Source organism: Rosa rugosa, chromosome 6, assembly GCF_958449725.1.
Source record: "Rosa rugosa chromosome 6, drRosRugo1.1, whole genome shotgun sequence".
Classification (NCBI taxonomy): Eukaryota; Viridiplantae; Streptophyta; class Magnoliopsida; order Rosales; family Rosaceae; genus Rosa; species Rosa rugosa.
In genome coordinates, this window is record NC_084825.1 from 3973089 (window position 1) to 3988348 (window position 15260).

A 15260-nucleotide genomic window follows, 5' to 3' on the forward strand; every position below is an offset into this window, starting at 1 on the left:
CCAAATAAAAGACCTCTTAATCTTGAATGTTGTGGGTTACCTAGCGGAGATGAGATCGAAGAGCAAGCATATGGCGGCGCATGTTGTGAAATTGCTTTTGAGTGAAATACATATAACCCTTAAACACTTGAGCGGTAATATTTAGTGCACATATGTGAGTTTAGCGGGTTATGTTGGGTCTTCTATGTGCCTATTTGATTATGGTGGATTGATTTGACACGTGGTCAACACATGCATATACTTGAGCATTTCTCACATGTGCATCTTAATTGCCTTACAAATTCAAGAATCTTATGTTGTGCTTACATCTACTTCATGATCATTTATATAATTAGTTCTCCGAGGGTTATGGTTGGAAAGGCTAATACTACACTATCTTTATATTTGTGAGTTATTTAGATTTCATTTAGTTTGCTTGAGAACAAGCAAAGTTCAAGTGTGGGGGTGTGATTGCACGCATTTTTATGCATGTAATCGTATCTAAAATACTATAATTAAGCTGATCCTCAAGTCAGTTATTATGTAATTAATCTATTTTTTATATTTTGTAGGAAATAAGCGGAGTTGCGGAAATCGAGATAAAATTGTTCAAAGTGGAGTGAACTGGAGTTTTTGGCAAAATTACGAAATAGTTTAATCATTACTTTAATTAATTAATCATCACTTTGATTAATTAATCCTTGCTTTGATTAATACATGATTGGATAATGATTAATTAATCATTTGAGTTAGCCATCACTGCCATCACGTGCAAGGAGCAGCAATTAAGCCATGCTTTGCTTAATTGACTTTAGCCACTCACATGCTGCCACGTGGCAGATACCCCTTTTCTTTCTCTAAGTGCAAACACGCAGATAGCACACGTGCAGACTATCAATTATCCTCATCAGTCACCACCCATATATATAACCCTCTCATATCCATCCCGGAGAGAACCCTAGACCAACAGCCGCACCAGACCACACCAAATAGAGGCATCCCCTTTGGGCTGCTCTCTCTCCTCTCGTCCTTCTCCTCCATTTTTCATAATAGTTTTAGTTTTCTTTTGGGTATTCATAGAATTTCTCACACAACCTTCAATGATTCATCAAAAGCTACAAGATTCAAGCTTTAGGTATTTGTGGGAGTTGTAATTCAAGGGAAGTCATATTAGCTCCCTAGCTAATTGTGGCTACCTTTGTGTTCTCCTACACTTCTATAATATTTTCTCTTTGAATTTTGTATCTTTGATGTTCATATTTATGGGTTGTGAGTAATTTTCTTGTTGGGTTTTAGGGTTGTGTCCCTAACCCAAATTTTGTGTAAAAGATGTTTAATTTAATGTAATGATGCAATTTTCATATGATGGATGCTTATATCTATTTTTGTTGGGTTAAAATGCATGTCTAGGAGCCTAGTCAACTCTAGGGTGTGTATTTTGAGCATGTCTAGGATGGAGTTAGGGGCTTGACTCCCTCTAATTCCTAAGCTAGAAACCTTCAATTTCGTATTCGAGGGGTTATAAGCATGGTGATTTACACCCGTTGCGTGATTGCGCGGGCGGGTCGCTTAGTAGTCTAATTCCTCGATCTCTACGCCTCTTGATGTGAATTAGTGACCCTTGAACCGGCTCTAATTCATGCCAAGTGAGTCCCTACGGCCCTTGAACCGGAGTAGGAATACCATGAAAGGGAATTTCGGTCCTTGAGCCTTGAACCGCCTTGGATACGACTACCGCCAAAATAGGAAATATGCATCTATATTAGATTAGCTTCCGACACATGAGATTTGGGTGAAGGAATCTCCCTAACACCCAACATTCTCATTTTTTATTGTTTACATTTCATTTTTATTTTTTATTGCTTTACATTTCATTATTATTTGTTAAGTTAAAATCAACCCCCAAACATTAAACTCTTCCACTCATTTGTGCATATCCACCACTAGGCTCTTAGTTTTGATTAGGCTTTGGTGAGAACCAAAACCGAGCATTGCTAGGGCTTGGTGCCTTAGATTAACATTTTTATTTATTTTCTTTTTCTTTTCTTTGTTTGCTAAGTGTCTTTATTTCCGATTACCCAAGGATTGTGGGTTAGCCACTAATCCCCGTGGTACGATAAACTTTGGGCATAATACTTCCCTATCTTGACAATGATACGTACGCTTGCGTAAATGTGTATCCAAGTCATGATAGAATCGGAAGCAAAGAGAAATAAAAGCAGAGAGCAAAGAGAAACAGATTGAAGAGAAGGGAGAAACATAAATTGAAAGCCATCCTTGAATACTCTGTCTTTCCTCTCCTTTTGGAGACTTAGCAATTCCATAGTTGAAGCTTCTTAAGCTTAGTTGTTGGTGTTGTTAAGTATTGTATATGAGAAGTAAGAATTCTTCTTCTTCTCTATTTGAATCAGAGGAGAGTTAATAGGTTTGGGTGTATTGGGGATTTGGGTAGAGAGAGTTGTTCATAAACTCTAATTGTATGTTTCTCCAAATTGATCATAGTGGAATATCTTGCCGGCTCCGAAAGTGGATGTAGCTCAATCATACTGATTGAGTGAACCACTATAAATCTTGGTGTTCTTTGTGGTTTGTTTATTAGGTGTTTTTGCTTTGTTTGTTACTGTTGAATTCATATCAATACCTTGTTTGTTACGCTTCCGCACAACAAACTGGTATCAGAGCTCCGGTTCTGAATTTGGGAGTTGTGTATTGATTGGATTCAATGGTTGACACAAAGAAAAATTCGAGTTCGGGTTCATCGTCGACTACTAGGCCATCAATTGGCAATGCCAAATTTGAAGTTGAGAAGTTCGATGGAACAAACAATTTTGGCATGTGGCAGTGTGAGATGATGGATGTCTTGTGTCAACAAGAATTGGATATAGCTCTTGAAGACAAACCAGAAGATATGAGTGAGAAGGAGTGGAAGCAGATTAATAAGTGGGCTTGTGGTTCTATCAGATTGTGTCTTGCAAAGGATATGAAGTTCTTTATCATGAAGGAAACTTCGGCAAAAGCTCTGTGGAAGAAATTGGAAGACCAATACATGACCAAGAGTGCTGAAAACCGGTTTCACCTGAAGAGGCGGCTTTTCCGATTCAATTATCGACAAGGTATTTCTATGTCTGAACACATCAGTGATTTCAATAAGATACTTGCAGATTTGGCTAATTTAGATGTGCAAATTAGTGATGAGGATAAGGCTTTGTGTTTGCTAAATTCTCTTCCTGACGAGTATGAGCATTTGATTACAACTTTGTTGCATGGAAAAGAATTTGTGAAATTTGATGATGTGTGTAATTCATTGATAAATAATGAGTGTCGAAAGAAGGAGAAGCAATTGCAGAAAGTGACAGGTGAAGCACTTGTAGTAAGAGGAAGATCTGGAGATAGAAAGTTTGGTGGAAAAAGAGGTAATTCTCGTTCCAAGTCAAGAGGCAAATTTCCTGCAAAAGATGAGTGTGCCTTTTGTCGCCAAAAGGGGCATTGGAAGAAAGATTGTCCCAAGTTGAAGACTAGAGACAAGAAGGGTTCTGAAGTGAATGTTGCAAAATCTGAAGATGATGAAGATTTTGGTTTTGCATTGAGTTGTTCATCTACCTTTGATGATGTTAAAGAGGATGAGATTGATTTTGCTTTGGCAAGCTCATCTGCACTTGATTATTCTGAGAAATGGATTTTGGATTCGGGTTGTACACACCACATGTGTCCTAACAAGGAATGGTTCTCTACTTTAAGAGAACTAAATGGTGGAGTAGTTTTGATGGGAGATGATAGTCATTGCAGAACTAGAGGGATTGGTACAATTCGTCTCAAAATGCATGATGGGGTTGTTAGAGAATTGACAGATGTTCGGTATGTTCCGAACTTGAAGAAAAATCTTATCTCTTTGGGAACTTTAGAATCAAAGGGTCTTACAGTTACATTGAAGAATGGAGTTGTCAGAGTTGTGTCAGGTTCACTTGTGATGATGAGAGGTATTAGAGATAGAAACTTGTATTTTCTACAAGGGAGTACAGTGACAAGTGAAACAGCAATTTCTGAGACTACAGATGATGCAGATACTACCAGATTATGGCATATGCGTCTTGGACATGCTGGTGAGAAAGCAATGCAGGGATTAGTGAAGCAAGGTTTGTTGAAGGGTGCAAAGACTTGCAAATTGGAATTTTGTGAACATTGTGTATTGGGAAAGCAGACTAGAGTGAAGTTTGGTACTGCAGTTCATCAGACTAAAGGTGCTCTAGACTATGTTCACACAGATGTGTGGGGACCTACCAAAACTGCATCTTTGGGAGGTAAACACTACTATGTCTCTTTTGTTGATGACTTCTCTAGAAGAGTATGGGTGTACACCATGAAGCATAAAGATGAAGTCTTAGATATATTTGTGAAGTGGAAGAAGATGATTGAGACTCAGACCGGTCGAAAAATTAAGAGGCTCAGATCAGATAATGGTGGTGAATACAAGTCTGATCCATTCTTGAAGTTATGTCAAGATGAGGGCATTGTGAGACACTTCACAGTTAGAGAGACACCACAACAGAATGGGGTAGCAGAGCGCATGAATCGTACTTTACTGGAGAAAGTTCGATGTATGTTGTCTAATGCTGGATTAGGCAAAGAGTTTTGGGCTGAGGCAGTTACATATGCAGGCCATCTCCTCAACAGGTTGCCTACTGCTGCAAATGAGGGTAAAACGCCCATGGAAGTATGGTCTGGAAAACCTGCTACTGATTATCATTACTTACATATTTTTGGTTGTCCTGCTTATTTTCATGTCAGGGAAAGCAAGCTTGATCCGAGAGCCAAGAAGGCTATTTTCTTGGGATTTAATGATGGTGTGAAGGGATTTAGGCTTTGGTGTCCAGATGTGAGGAAAGTTATTGTAAGCAGAGATGTGACATTCGATGAGGCTGTTATGGTTAATCAAAGTGAGCAGACTGATTCTCAAAAACAGGAGATGACCATAGAGAGTTTGAAGCAGGTGGAGTTTAAAGAAAAATTTGGTGAAACTCCAATTGATCCAGGTAGTCCTACAGTTGAGTCAGATGATTCAACAAATGAAGATTCAAGTATTGAAGTAGAGGCTCAAGCTCAAGAGTCTCCACAGCAACATGGACCTATTGCACTTAGAAAAGGAAAAAGAAATGCTCCAAAGCCAGCTTGGCTAAATGATATGGTAACTTATGCACTTCCAATTACTGAAGAAGAAATTCCTTCTACCTATGAAGAAGGTGTGATACATGCAGATAGTGTAGAGTGGGAAAAAGCAATGGATGAAGACATGAAGTCTCTTCACAAGAACAAGACTTGGGAGTTGGTTCAGTTACCACATGGGAAGAGAGCAATTGGCTGCAAATGGGTATTTGCTAAAAAGGAAGGATCTCGGTACAAGGCTAGATTGGTAGCTAAAGGCTATGCACAAAAAGAAGGAATAGACTACAATGAGGTATTCTCTCCTGTTGTGAAGCATTCTTCTATTCGTATCCTATTAGCCTTGGTTGCACAGTTTGATCTTGAGTTAGCACAACTTGATGTCAAAACTGCATTTTTACATGGTGAATTGAAAGAAGAGATCTATATGACTCAACCAGATGGTTTCAAAGTTGCTGGTAAGGAAAAATTGGTTTGCAAACTGCATAAATCATTGTATGGTTTGAAACAGTCCCCAAGACAGTGGTACAAGCGGTTTGATAAATTTATGTTTGGTCAGAAGTACACTAGGAGTCTCTATGATCCATGTGTTTACTTTCGCAAGCTACATGATGGGACCTTCATTTATTTGCTCTTATATGTTGATGATATGCTAATTGCATCTAAGAGCAAGGTGGAAATTGAAAAATTAAAATCACAGTTGAGTGGTGAATTTGAAATGAAGGACTTGGGAGAAGCTAAGAAGATTTTGGGCATGGAAATTGAAAGAGATAGATTGAAAGGCAAGATTTGTTTGTCACAAAAACAATATTTGAAGAAGATACTACAGCGGTTTGGCATGGTTGATAAATCTAAACCTGTAAGTACACCTCTTGCCTCTCATTTCAAGCTTAAATCTACTATGTCTCCTAGCACTGATGATGATATGCAATATATGGCTAAAGTTCCTTATGCTAGTGTTGTTGGTAGTTTGATGTACTGTATGGTGTGTACTAGACCTGACATTTCACAGGCCTTAAGTGTGGTGAGCAGATATATGCATAACCCAGGTAAAAGCCATTGGCAAGCAGTGAAATGGATTCTACGGTATATTCTTGGTACTGTGGATGTTGGAATTGTGTTTCAGCAGGATAAGATGAGTCAGTGTGTTGTTGGATATGTGGACTCTGATTTCGCAGGTGATTTGGATAAGTGCCGATCTACTACAGCTTATGTGTTTACTCTTGCTAGTGGAGCGGTGAGTTGGAAGTCGAACTTGCAATCTACTATTGCTTTGTCGACTACAGAAGCTGAATACATGGCGGTAACAGAGGGTGCAAAAGAAGCAGTTTGGCTTCGTGGTTTACTTGAGGACTTGGGAATAATTCAAGATTATGTGGATCTCTATTGTGATAGTCAGAGTGCTATTCATTTGGCAGAGAACCAGGTTACTCATGCTCGCACTAAACATATCAATGTCAAATTTCACAAGATTCGTCAACTGGTGGAGGATGGTGATATAGAGCTCCTGAAAGTTGGAACTGAAGAAAATCCTGCTGATATGTTGACCAAACCAGTTCCATTGAGCAAGTTCAAGCATTGCTTGAACTTGATTGGTGTTTGTAGCATTTGATCTTCCCTACGGGGATGTCGGAGCGGCAAATTGGTATGTGATATTCTACTTGTGATATTATTGTATCAAGTGAAGCCAAGGTGGAGATTGTTGTTGTTGACTTCACTTAAATGATTGGCTTAGTCAAAAGTTGTCTCCCATGTGAACTAGCTGCATATGCTAGGTGAATGAAGTTGGCACAGCCGAAAGAATTGAAAATTCTTTGGAGTAGGTAGCCACATGTTTCCTTCATTCCATGTGTGCATGCATGTGCAAAGTAATTATACACATGCAAACAAACAAGGGAATTATTGCAGCCGTATGAAGCCATAGAAAGAGATAGAGAAAGAAAAAAGGAAGTCAAAAAGAAACAAAAGAAGAATGAATATGTTTCTTTGACATTGACAGCCAAGATGTGATAGAATCGGAAGCAAAGAGAAATAAAAGCAGAGAGCAAAGAGAAACAGATTGAAGAGAAGGGAGAAACATAAATTGAAAGCCATCCTTGAATACTCTGTCTTTCCTCTCCTTTTGGAGACTTAGCAATTCCATAGTTGAAGCTTCTTAAGCTTAGTTGTTGGTGTTGTTAAGTATTGTATATGAGAAGTAAGAATTCTTCTTCTTCTCTATTTGAATCAGAGGAGAGTTAATAGGTTTGGGTGTATTGGGGATTTGGGTAGAGAGAGTTGTTCATAAACTCTAATTGTATGTTTCTCCAAATTGATCATAGTGGAATATCTTGCCGGCTCCGAAAGTGGATGTAGCTCAATCACACTGATTGAGTGAACCACTATAAATCTTGGTGTTCTTTGTGGTTTGTTTATTAGGTGTTTTTGCTTTGTTTGTTACTGTTGAATTCATATCAATACCTTGTTTGTTACGCTTCCGCACAACAGAGAAATACAATTGAACTAGTCTTGGATTTGCCACGTCTAAGGAAGCAGGTAGTAACTCAAAATAATTAACTCCCTCATCTTCTCCAATTGCAATTAATCCACCGGAAGAAGACAAGTTAATTTGGTCAACCTCTTCTTCTGGCACACTCACGGCAAGAGAGGCTTTTCATTTTGTAAGGCCTTCTCTACCTACGGTGGATTGGGGTCGATTGTTTTGGTGTAAGTATGTGGCACCTCGTATGTCAATTTTAGTTTGGAAGGTACTGAGGGGAAGGGTGCTAACTGAAGACTTTTTACAATGACGTGGTGTCTCTTTGTGTTCAATGTATCTATTATGTCGACAACAGACGGAGTCCAAAGAGCATGTCTTTCTTCACTGCCCATATGCAAGGTCTATATGATCTTATATGTTGGACAAATTTGAGTTGGGTTGCATTCCTAATTCATTACATGAGCTATTTTCATTGGGTTTAATGATTGGTCGCAGCCCCCAATTGAGAGAATTATGGGTTGCTTGTTTCTGTGCCTCTCTTTTGATTCATCTCCAAGCTTCATTAATCAGTTTTGTTTAAGAGATAAGTTGGGTCTCTCTAATTTTCGTTTTAGATGAGTTTTTTGTTTTTGTTTTGGAAGGCAGGATGTTGTTTGTCATTCATTTTTCGTAGTACTTTACATCTGGGAAGTGTAGGATATTTACTTGTATTTATCTTTATTTTTAATAAATCTTTTACCTCGCATTTGCGAGGTTTGATTCAAAAAAAAAAAAACTCAAAATAATTAACTCCTTTATATTCAGAAGCAGGTAAAGATTGTACGACGATAATGACTTGAAATACACTTGATAAGACGGACAAATGGAAAAAGAACTATTATATAAAGCCACCGTAGCAACCTCAAAAGCCTTATAAGATATTATACATACTAGCAATTCACATACGCGATGCGTGTAAAACACATATGCGATCTTTAATCGGTTGTGGAAATAATAATTCTTCTCAGGAATATAATATGATAAAAAACAATTACTAATATGATAACAATATTATCATAGCTGTTCGTTTATATCTGGGGTAAGAATTATCTCAAAAAAAAAAAATATCTGGGGTAAGAAAAGGCGCTTCTGCTCTTACTTTTCTCTTCTAATTGCAAGTTTGTCTTCGTGTCTCATACTATGTTGGGTGGGCATATCTGTCTTTCGGCAATGGAAGGGGACGACGAAAGGACCTTGTCCTGCTTTTTCTTCTGCAATTTCAGGTTGTTCTTGGTGTTTGGCACTATGTCGGCTGGGCATATGTATCTTTGCGGAGTTGAAGACGTCGTGGTGGGGTTTAGAAAGACAAACAACAAAGCTGATCTGTACTATTCGGAAAGCCTCCATCCAAATCAAGGTTCACTGTGAGTCGGTGATCAAGAACAAGAACAGTGACAACTCGGTGAGACTTTAGTTCTAAAAGAAGGAGTTTTTTTTTTTTTTTTTTCTGCAAAAGGTAGACAGCAATATTTTGATTCGTGATTAGCTTGGCATAGAAAACAAACTCAGGAGAAAGAGATCACTCAACAAATGAAGTTCAGATTATTACCTTTTGATTAAATCGGAGTCAAAAGTGATTATTAAATTACTATAAATCTGAACTTCATTTGTTGAGTGATCTCTTTCTCCTGAGTTTGTTTTCTATGCCTGTCTCAATTGTTCTATTTCGGCTTTATTCAGTTTGGCATGCATGTAGTTTTTGATATGCAGAATAACTACAAATGCATATATGTACCTCAATGATATAAGTGTAGGGTTTTCTATCAAGGGAAAATGAAAGCACAGAAGTGACTGAGAAAATTATTCACTTACTTGATCAAACTGTCTGAGAAGTCTCCTGATCCATTTCAAACCAGCCAGCAAAATTTTTGTACGCATTTGATTTGTTTGCTCTATTTCTTTCAGCAAAATTGTTTGAGGGAGGTTAGCTCTATTTCTTTCAGCAATTTTTTTTTTTTTTTTTTTGGATGATTTTGATTTTTGTACGCATTTGATTAGTTTGTTCTTGATTGTGTAGAATGACTTTATGAGCATTTTTGTGTAACTTATAAGCTTTTGTTGTGAAAAGATTTGAACTTTGTTTGTTAGACAGTTTATATGTTGTGCATTATGTGTTAAAGGGACTTCATTTGTGATATGGTTTTTGCGGCACAAGTCTTTCTTGAAGCAGATGCCTGTAATGTTTTATCAATCATGGGCCAATAATCTTTGTTTTCTTTATGCATAGAACCTGAAAGTGGGTACTGCTCTCTTGCCACATTTTTTCAATATAACAAGTAGCTTATCTGTTTATCAAGTTTACAGCTTTATTATATTGTATATGGCACTGCTATGGTACCAAGATTTAGCAGAGCATATTTGACAAAAAATGACTCTTTTCATATTATTCTTTGTAGACTAATTTTAAAGGGTTCTTGACAGACCTTTTTAGAGTTAGAGTTTATATTCACTGTTGTGATTTGCTGTCAGTGAATTTTAAGTTCAAATATTAGAAATGGAGAGTATCTATCTTATTTATTTTGATTGTGAGTATCTGTGATGTGGTTGGATATTAGAATATTAGGATTTTCTGTGCATATTATGTAGGATTTGGTTGGAGTGGATTTGATGTGTTGTTGTACCCTGGTTTGTCCTGATGGGAATCAAATCTGCTTCAGATTCCACAAGCATTGAAAAGGTTTTTATTGGGATTTTGTTTATGGTTTGTTTCTCAGTTAAGGAATGCTTCCAAATTACAATGGCGTGATCATGCCCTCTTGGTGCGTGTTTTTCACACAATGCTCAATGCACTACTGATAAGAGAAATGAATGCCTTTATTGTGTTATATATATATATATATATATATATATATATATATATATATATATATATATATATATATATATATATTTATATTTATATTTGTTTGTTTGGGTGCAAGTGTTTTAAGTGTTTGTTTTATATATATATATATTTTTATTTGTTTGTTTGTATCATGATCTTCATACTGATTAATTTGTTAAAATTTTCCAATTTATCAACACAAATATCTTTCTTCTTTCCTTCTTTTGTTAATTAAAGGTCATTTAATTCAATTTTTTATATATCAAACTTGATTTCATTCTGTAGTGTCTGCTGTGACTTCTGAATATATACAGAAACCAAATCTTTTTGGCACTGTGAAATAAAGACAGCAAACCAAAACTACAGTATTTGTTATATAGTATATAGGTCAACGAAAAACTTTTCAGTATAGTCAATACATGAATGTAGGTGTTATATTGGGTGAATGACATTTTGATTGTTATCAACTAAGATCTCTATCATTAACTCATCCTTTTACCATACCATACTTAGTTCTGTTGAAACTAAGCTAAAAGGTAGATACTTGGGTAATATCTAAGCTAAAAGGTAGGCATAATATCTGATTGCTTTACAAAGCCTTTTCTTCCATTAGTGATGCCATGTTTGGTTTTGGTTTTCTTATGTTTAAAATTCTGATGGACGTCTAATCTCTGTACATCACAGGCTATTCTCATGTGGGACAAATAAAGAAGGGGATTCATACTTGGTGGAGTGGAATGAAAGTGAAGGAGCTGTAAAGCGTACCTATCATGGTCTTGGGAAGCGGACTGTTGGGGTTGTGCAGTTTGATACCACCAAGAATTGATTCTTGGCTACTGGTGATGAGTTCATGGTTAAATTATGGGACATGGACAATGTTAACCTTTTGACAAGTACAGATGCAGATGGTGGACTGCCGGTAGGCATTACATCATGTTTATTTATTTATTTATTTTAATAAAATCGTTCTTTCCAACTAATCATCATGGTCTTAAAATTCTGCAGGCTTCTCCTTCTATTAGATTTAACAAAGAAGGAATACTGTTAGCTGTCTCAACAAATGACAATGGTATTAAAATCCTAGCAAATTCAGATGGAATTAGGTTGCTGAGAACAGTGGATGCTTCCAGAGCTGCTTCTGTGGCTGTTGTGAAGGTAAAGTTTCATTTTGGCATATCTTTAGATTTGTTAGCTTTCTTTGGTGATATTCACAATGTGCGTCTGCTTCATTAATATGCAGGCCTCAGCAATAGGAACATTTGGATCGTCTAACATTACTGTTGGAACAGGCATTGGAGATCGAGCAGCTCCAGTGCCAGCCATGGTTGGACTGGTGAGTGTCATGATTCTCTCTCATGGGTGACTCAAATCCCAGAAGAAATCCATATAAATCAATGCTAACGTAGCTACACATGTTACTGTCATGAATTTGTTATTTGATGGTAAGTCCTCAGAAAGCATGCTCCTATTCAGTTCCGCATGCCATAATAAGCACACTTGATCTTTCTAATATCTTAAAATTTAAACAGTCCAGTAGTACAATTGCTTTCTGATGTTTCAGATTGTATAGTGCATGTTTTTCTGTTTCATAATTGTTAGTTTATTACATGGAATAAGAACCTGTAGGTTGTTTAGCATTATTACTAAAAGGCATTTCCAAATCAAAACACTGCTGATGACAAACTTATGGTGAAGGAATATTAAGCCTATATATATGTCAACAGGTGAATTGAAAGTATAAATAAAACTATATTTGTTCCTTTTATTTAGGTCGAGTTAAATGGAGCACTTGAAACCCTGTGTTAGCAAGGATTTGGTGCATGGTCATATAGAATGTTGGGATTTTGTCTGCAAGCCTTTTCCATCATATCTGCTTTCCTTATTCTATAGAGTACATCATTCCAGGGTTGTATACAGAATTACAGATCGAATTAAAATATGTTCATGAACACACCAAGTCGAACAAGTCAGAGATAATAATCTGTGCCATTAAGTAACCTCAATGCAATATCTCTGCAAGCCAAAGCAAAAGCCAAAAAAATGAAGAAAAAAGAACAAAAAAACTCAGAATGAAGTTCAATAGATTCTGAAAGTTAGATCAAGCAAATACACTTTTTGGTTTAGATAGCAATATAGCCTATAAACCAATGAAGTTCTATAGCATTCAAAAGGTAGTCCCGATGTTAAAGTTTGGATCTTTTAAGTGTATGGTTTCTGGGTTTTATGGGGTTTTCAGATTTTGAATTGAAATGGCTGGAATGGGTAGGAAAGTTTAGAACTTTGGGGTTACCTTTTGCTTTCTAGGTTTTTTAGGTTTCAAATGGAAAAGGGTAGTCTAAAGTCTGCATGTGGTCCCAGCGCTGCCTCACCTTCCCTGTCATACAGTCATATTCCGACGAGCCATTAAAAAGTACTCGGGTCTTCTTCACTCACTCAGCCACTTCTAATTTTCTGTATCTGCATGCGTCAATTATGACATTCAATTGATGATTTCGGATTTTAGATCAACGGCATCCTTTCGCTACAAAATGTTGAATCAACTAGCATAAAGCACAACAGAAGAGCATGTGACTGCTGCAAGAACAGAACATATTGAAGTTTCATAACATACTTACAGAACCAGTATTTGCAGGAAATATAAGGAAAAAGAGCAACGACAGCAGCAGCATCACATGCATTATGGAGAAGGAAACCACTATATTGAAGGCTGAAGAGCTCAATAAGAAGCATCAACAAGTTGATCATATTGAATTGATACATTAGATCCCTGGCAGCGGACAAGTTCATGAACTTTTGAAAGCTACTTCAGACCCATCTGCCAATGTTCTCGACATCGTGCTTTACTTTTCAAGGGTAGATGTTGGTTATCATAAGTGATAGTGTCTTCAGGCGGTACTTTTTTGTTATGCTTGATGTCTTTTGGCTGTCCCATATACTGAAATCTTAGGCCATTTTGATATGTGCTACCATGATTTAGGGATAAAACCTTGAACTTAAGTACATAGCAGTTTAGACAAACAATTTTTTTCGTATGCAGCAAAAGAAATAACTAAGAAATTGAAATTCTTACTTTTTCAAGAAATTTCTATTTCAGCAGATATTAAGTTTATAGGCCTAACGGAAAGATTAGGGGTATTTCAGCAGAGATAAAATCGCACCACCAGCGGGAAGAGGTAATTGATAATCATTCTCTGAGATTATGAGTTCTCTTGGTTCAAGCATCGAAATGTCAGAGTCTAAGTTCAAGAATGTAACTTTTTTGATAATTTCAGGACGACAAAGTACTAGATGAAGAAATTGAAGAGGACGAGATGTTCTGGAATCAGGAGGCTCTTAAAGAGGTAATATTTTTTTTTCTCTTCTCTTTCTTTTTTTTGAAGTTTTGTTTACTGTAATTTGTACTACTGTACACTGTTTGTAATTTACGTTCATGAATGGATATTGTGGTAGGAGGAAGAAGATGATAACTATGAAGTGGAGCTGAAGTTGCTGATGTGTTTGATAATGACTTTATTAAAGATGTGAGTTCTCTTCTAACAGGGCTCAAATTGTTTACTTTAATTTCAAGTTTTCTAGCATTTTAGAGGAAATGTGTGAGTTTAAATTACCTCTATCGATTTGTTTGTGCAATTGATTGGGAACTAAGCTGTGATTATTTTGAGTTGACGTCGACAGATCTTTGTATTTCCTTTGATTATGTATTTTACAAACTTAATAATTAATACCTGAAGTCACCAACTGGTGTATAAGAAATTATGCTGATTTTGGGGTTTTACTAATTTTGAATCAATTTGGCACCTTAAAAAAACAAATGGTGAGCAATGTTCAATTAGCATTTTAATTAGTACTTGGAAATTGGAAGTACAGAATATCTTTTGCAAGGCTATAGATTGTGTTAATATTAATTATAGTTGGCTTAAGACTATCAGTTCCTAAGCTGGATTGAGCGATGCTGTGATTTGGTGTTGAAGCATCTTTCAGTCATGCAGAAACAAAGGTATGTTGCTACTCTCTTAATACACTATTTGTCTCTGTCTCACTAAATGTACTAATACATATTATGACTTTTCCAGATGCTGATGAAAAAAGTTGATGCATTGATGAAAGCCATGGAGCGGAGTCTATGAAAATAAAGAGAAAAGCCGTAGCTAAAGATAAAGAAGCTGCAGCAGCCAAGGTGAATGCTAACAAAAAACTCATCTAAGAGGTTGTAATTACTTTTCAACAGCCTCAATACCATTCTTTCCTTTTGTATTTTGCTTCTGTAGCAGCATCCCTTTCAAATATTAAAATTTTGATTGACTTCTAATTGCTGGGGGTAACAAAAGCATCTTGAATGTTTGCTTACACTAGATTTATTGAAGATCATGTGGATATTTAGTCTTTATGAGCAATGTGTCCTATTTTTTTATATTAAGAATAATCCAACTACTGTATACTACTACAGCTAAATTAATAAACTACAAAACCCGCAGCAAAGCGCGGGCACATTACCTAGTTCTGTACTAATTGTAAGCTAATTGACCCGCTCTCTGCCATATTCATAAAATTAACAAATTATTATAGGATATTATCCGCTTCAAATTAAGGGTGCAAGCCTTTTTACCTCTTACCTTTTAGCATTAAGAAGACGAGTATACTAGTAGTAGTAAGTTTCAATTGACTATTTTTTTTGGGGTCTTGCTAGATGAATCCATCAAAGATGTAAATATATCTAGCAGACAGCATTTAAAAAATAGTCATCTAATTTCCACTTTTAATGCCATAATTGTACCCAACAAT

At 36.5% G+C, this 15260-nt stretch overlaps 1 protein-coding gene across 6 annotated transcripts; it reads left to right on the forward strand.

Annotated features, from left to right (window-relative positions):
• The first annotated feature begins 8767 nt into the window (after positions 1-8767).
• LOC133714296 (topless-related protein 4-like) lies at positions 8768-14825 on the forward strand. Of its 6 annotated transcripts, none has more exons than XR_009848544.1 (8): positions 8768-9056; positions 11163-11397; positions 11484-11633; positions 11719-11920; positions 13111-13819; positions 13929-13999; positions 14408-14475; positions 14552-14825. XR_009848544.1 is itself a non-coding variant. In XM_062140393.1 (6 exons), the coding sequence occupies exons 2-5, from the start codon at positions 11329-11331 to the stop codon at positions 13072-13074; spliced, it is 405 nt and encodes a 134-aa protein (XP_061996377.1). In that variant the 5' UTR covers positions 8773-9056; positions 11163-11328; the 3' UTR covers positions 13075-13819; positions 13929-14825. The 6 variants fall into 6 exon arrangements, 2 of the variants coding, with proteins under 2 accessions (XP_061996377.1, XP_061996378.1); XR_009848546.1 differs by having other exon boundaries at positions 8769-9056; positions 11719-11811; positions 13096-13819; XR_009848543.1 differs by having other exon boundaries at positions 8771-9056; positions 11719-11811.
• Positions 14826-15260: the final 435 nt, after the last annotated feature.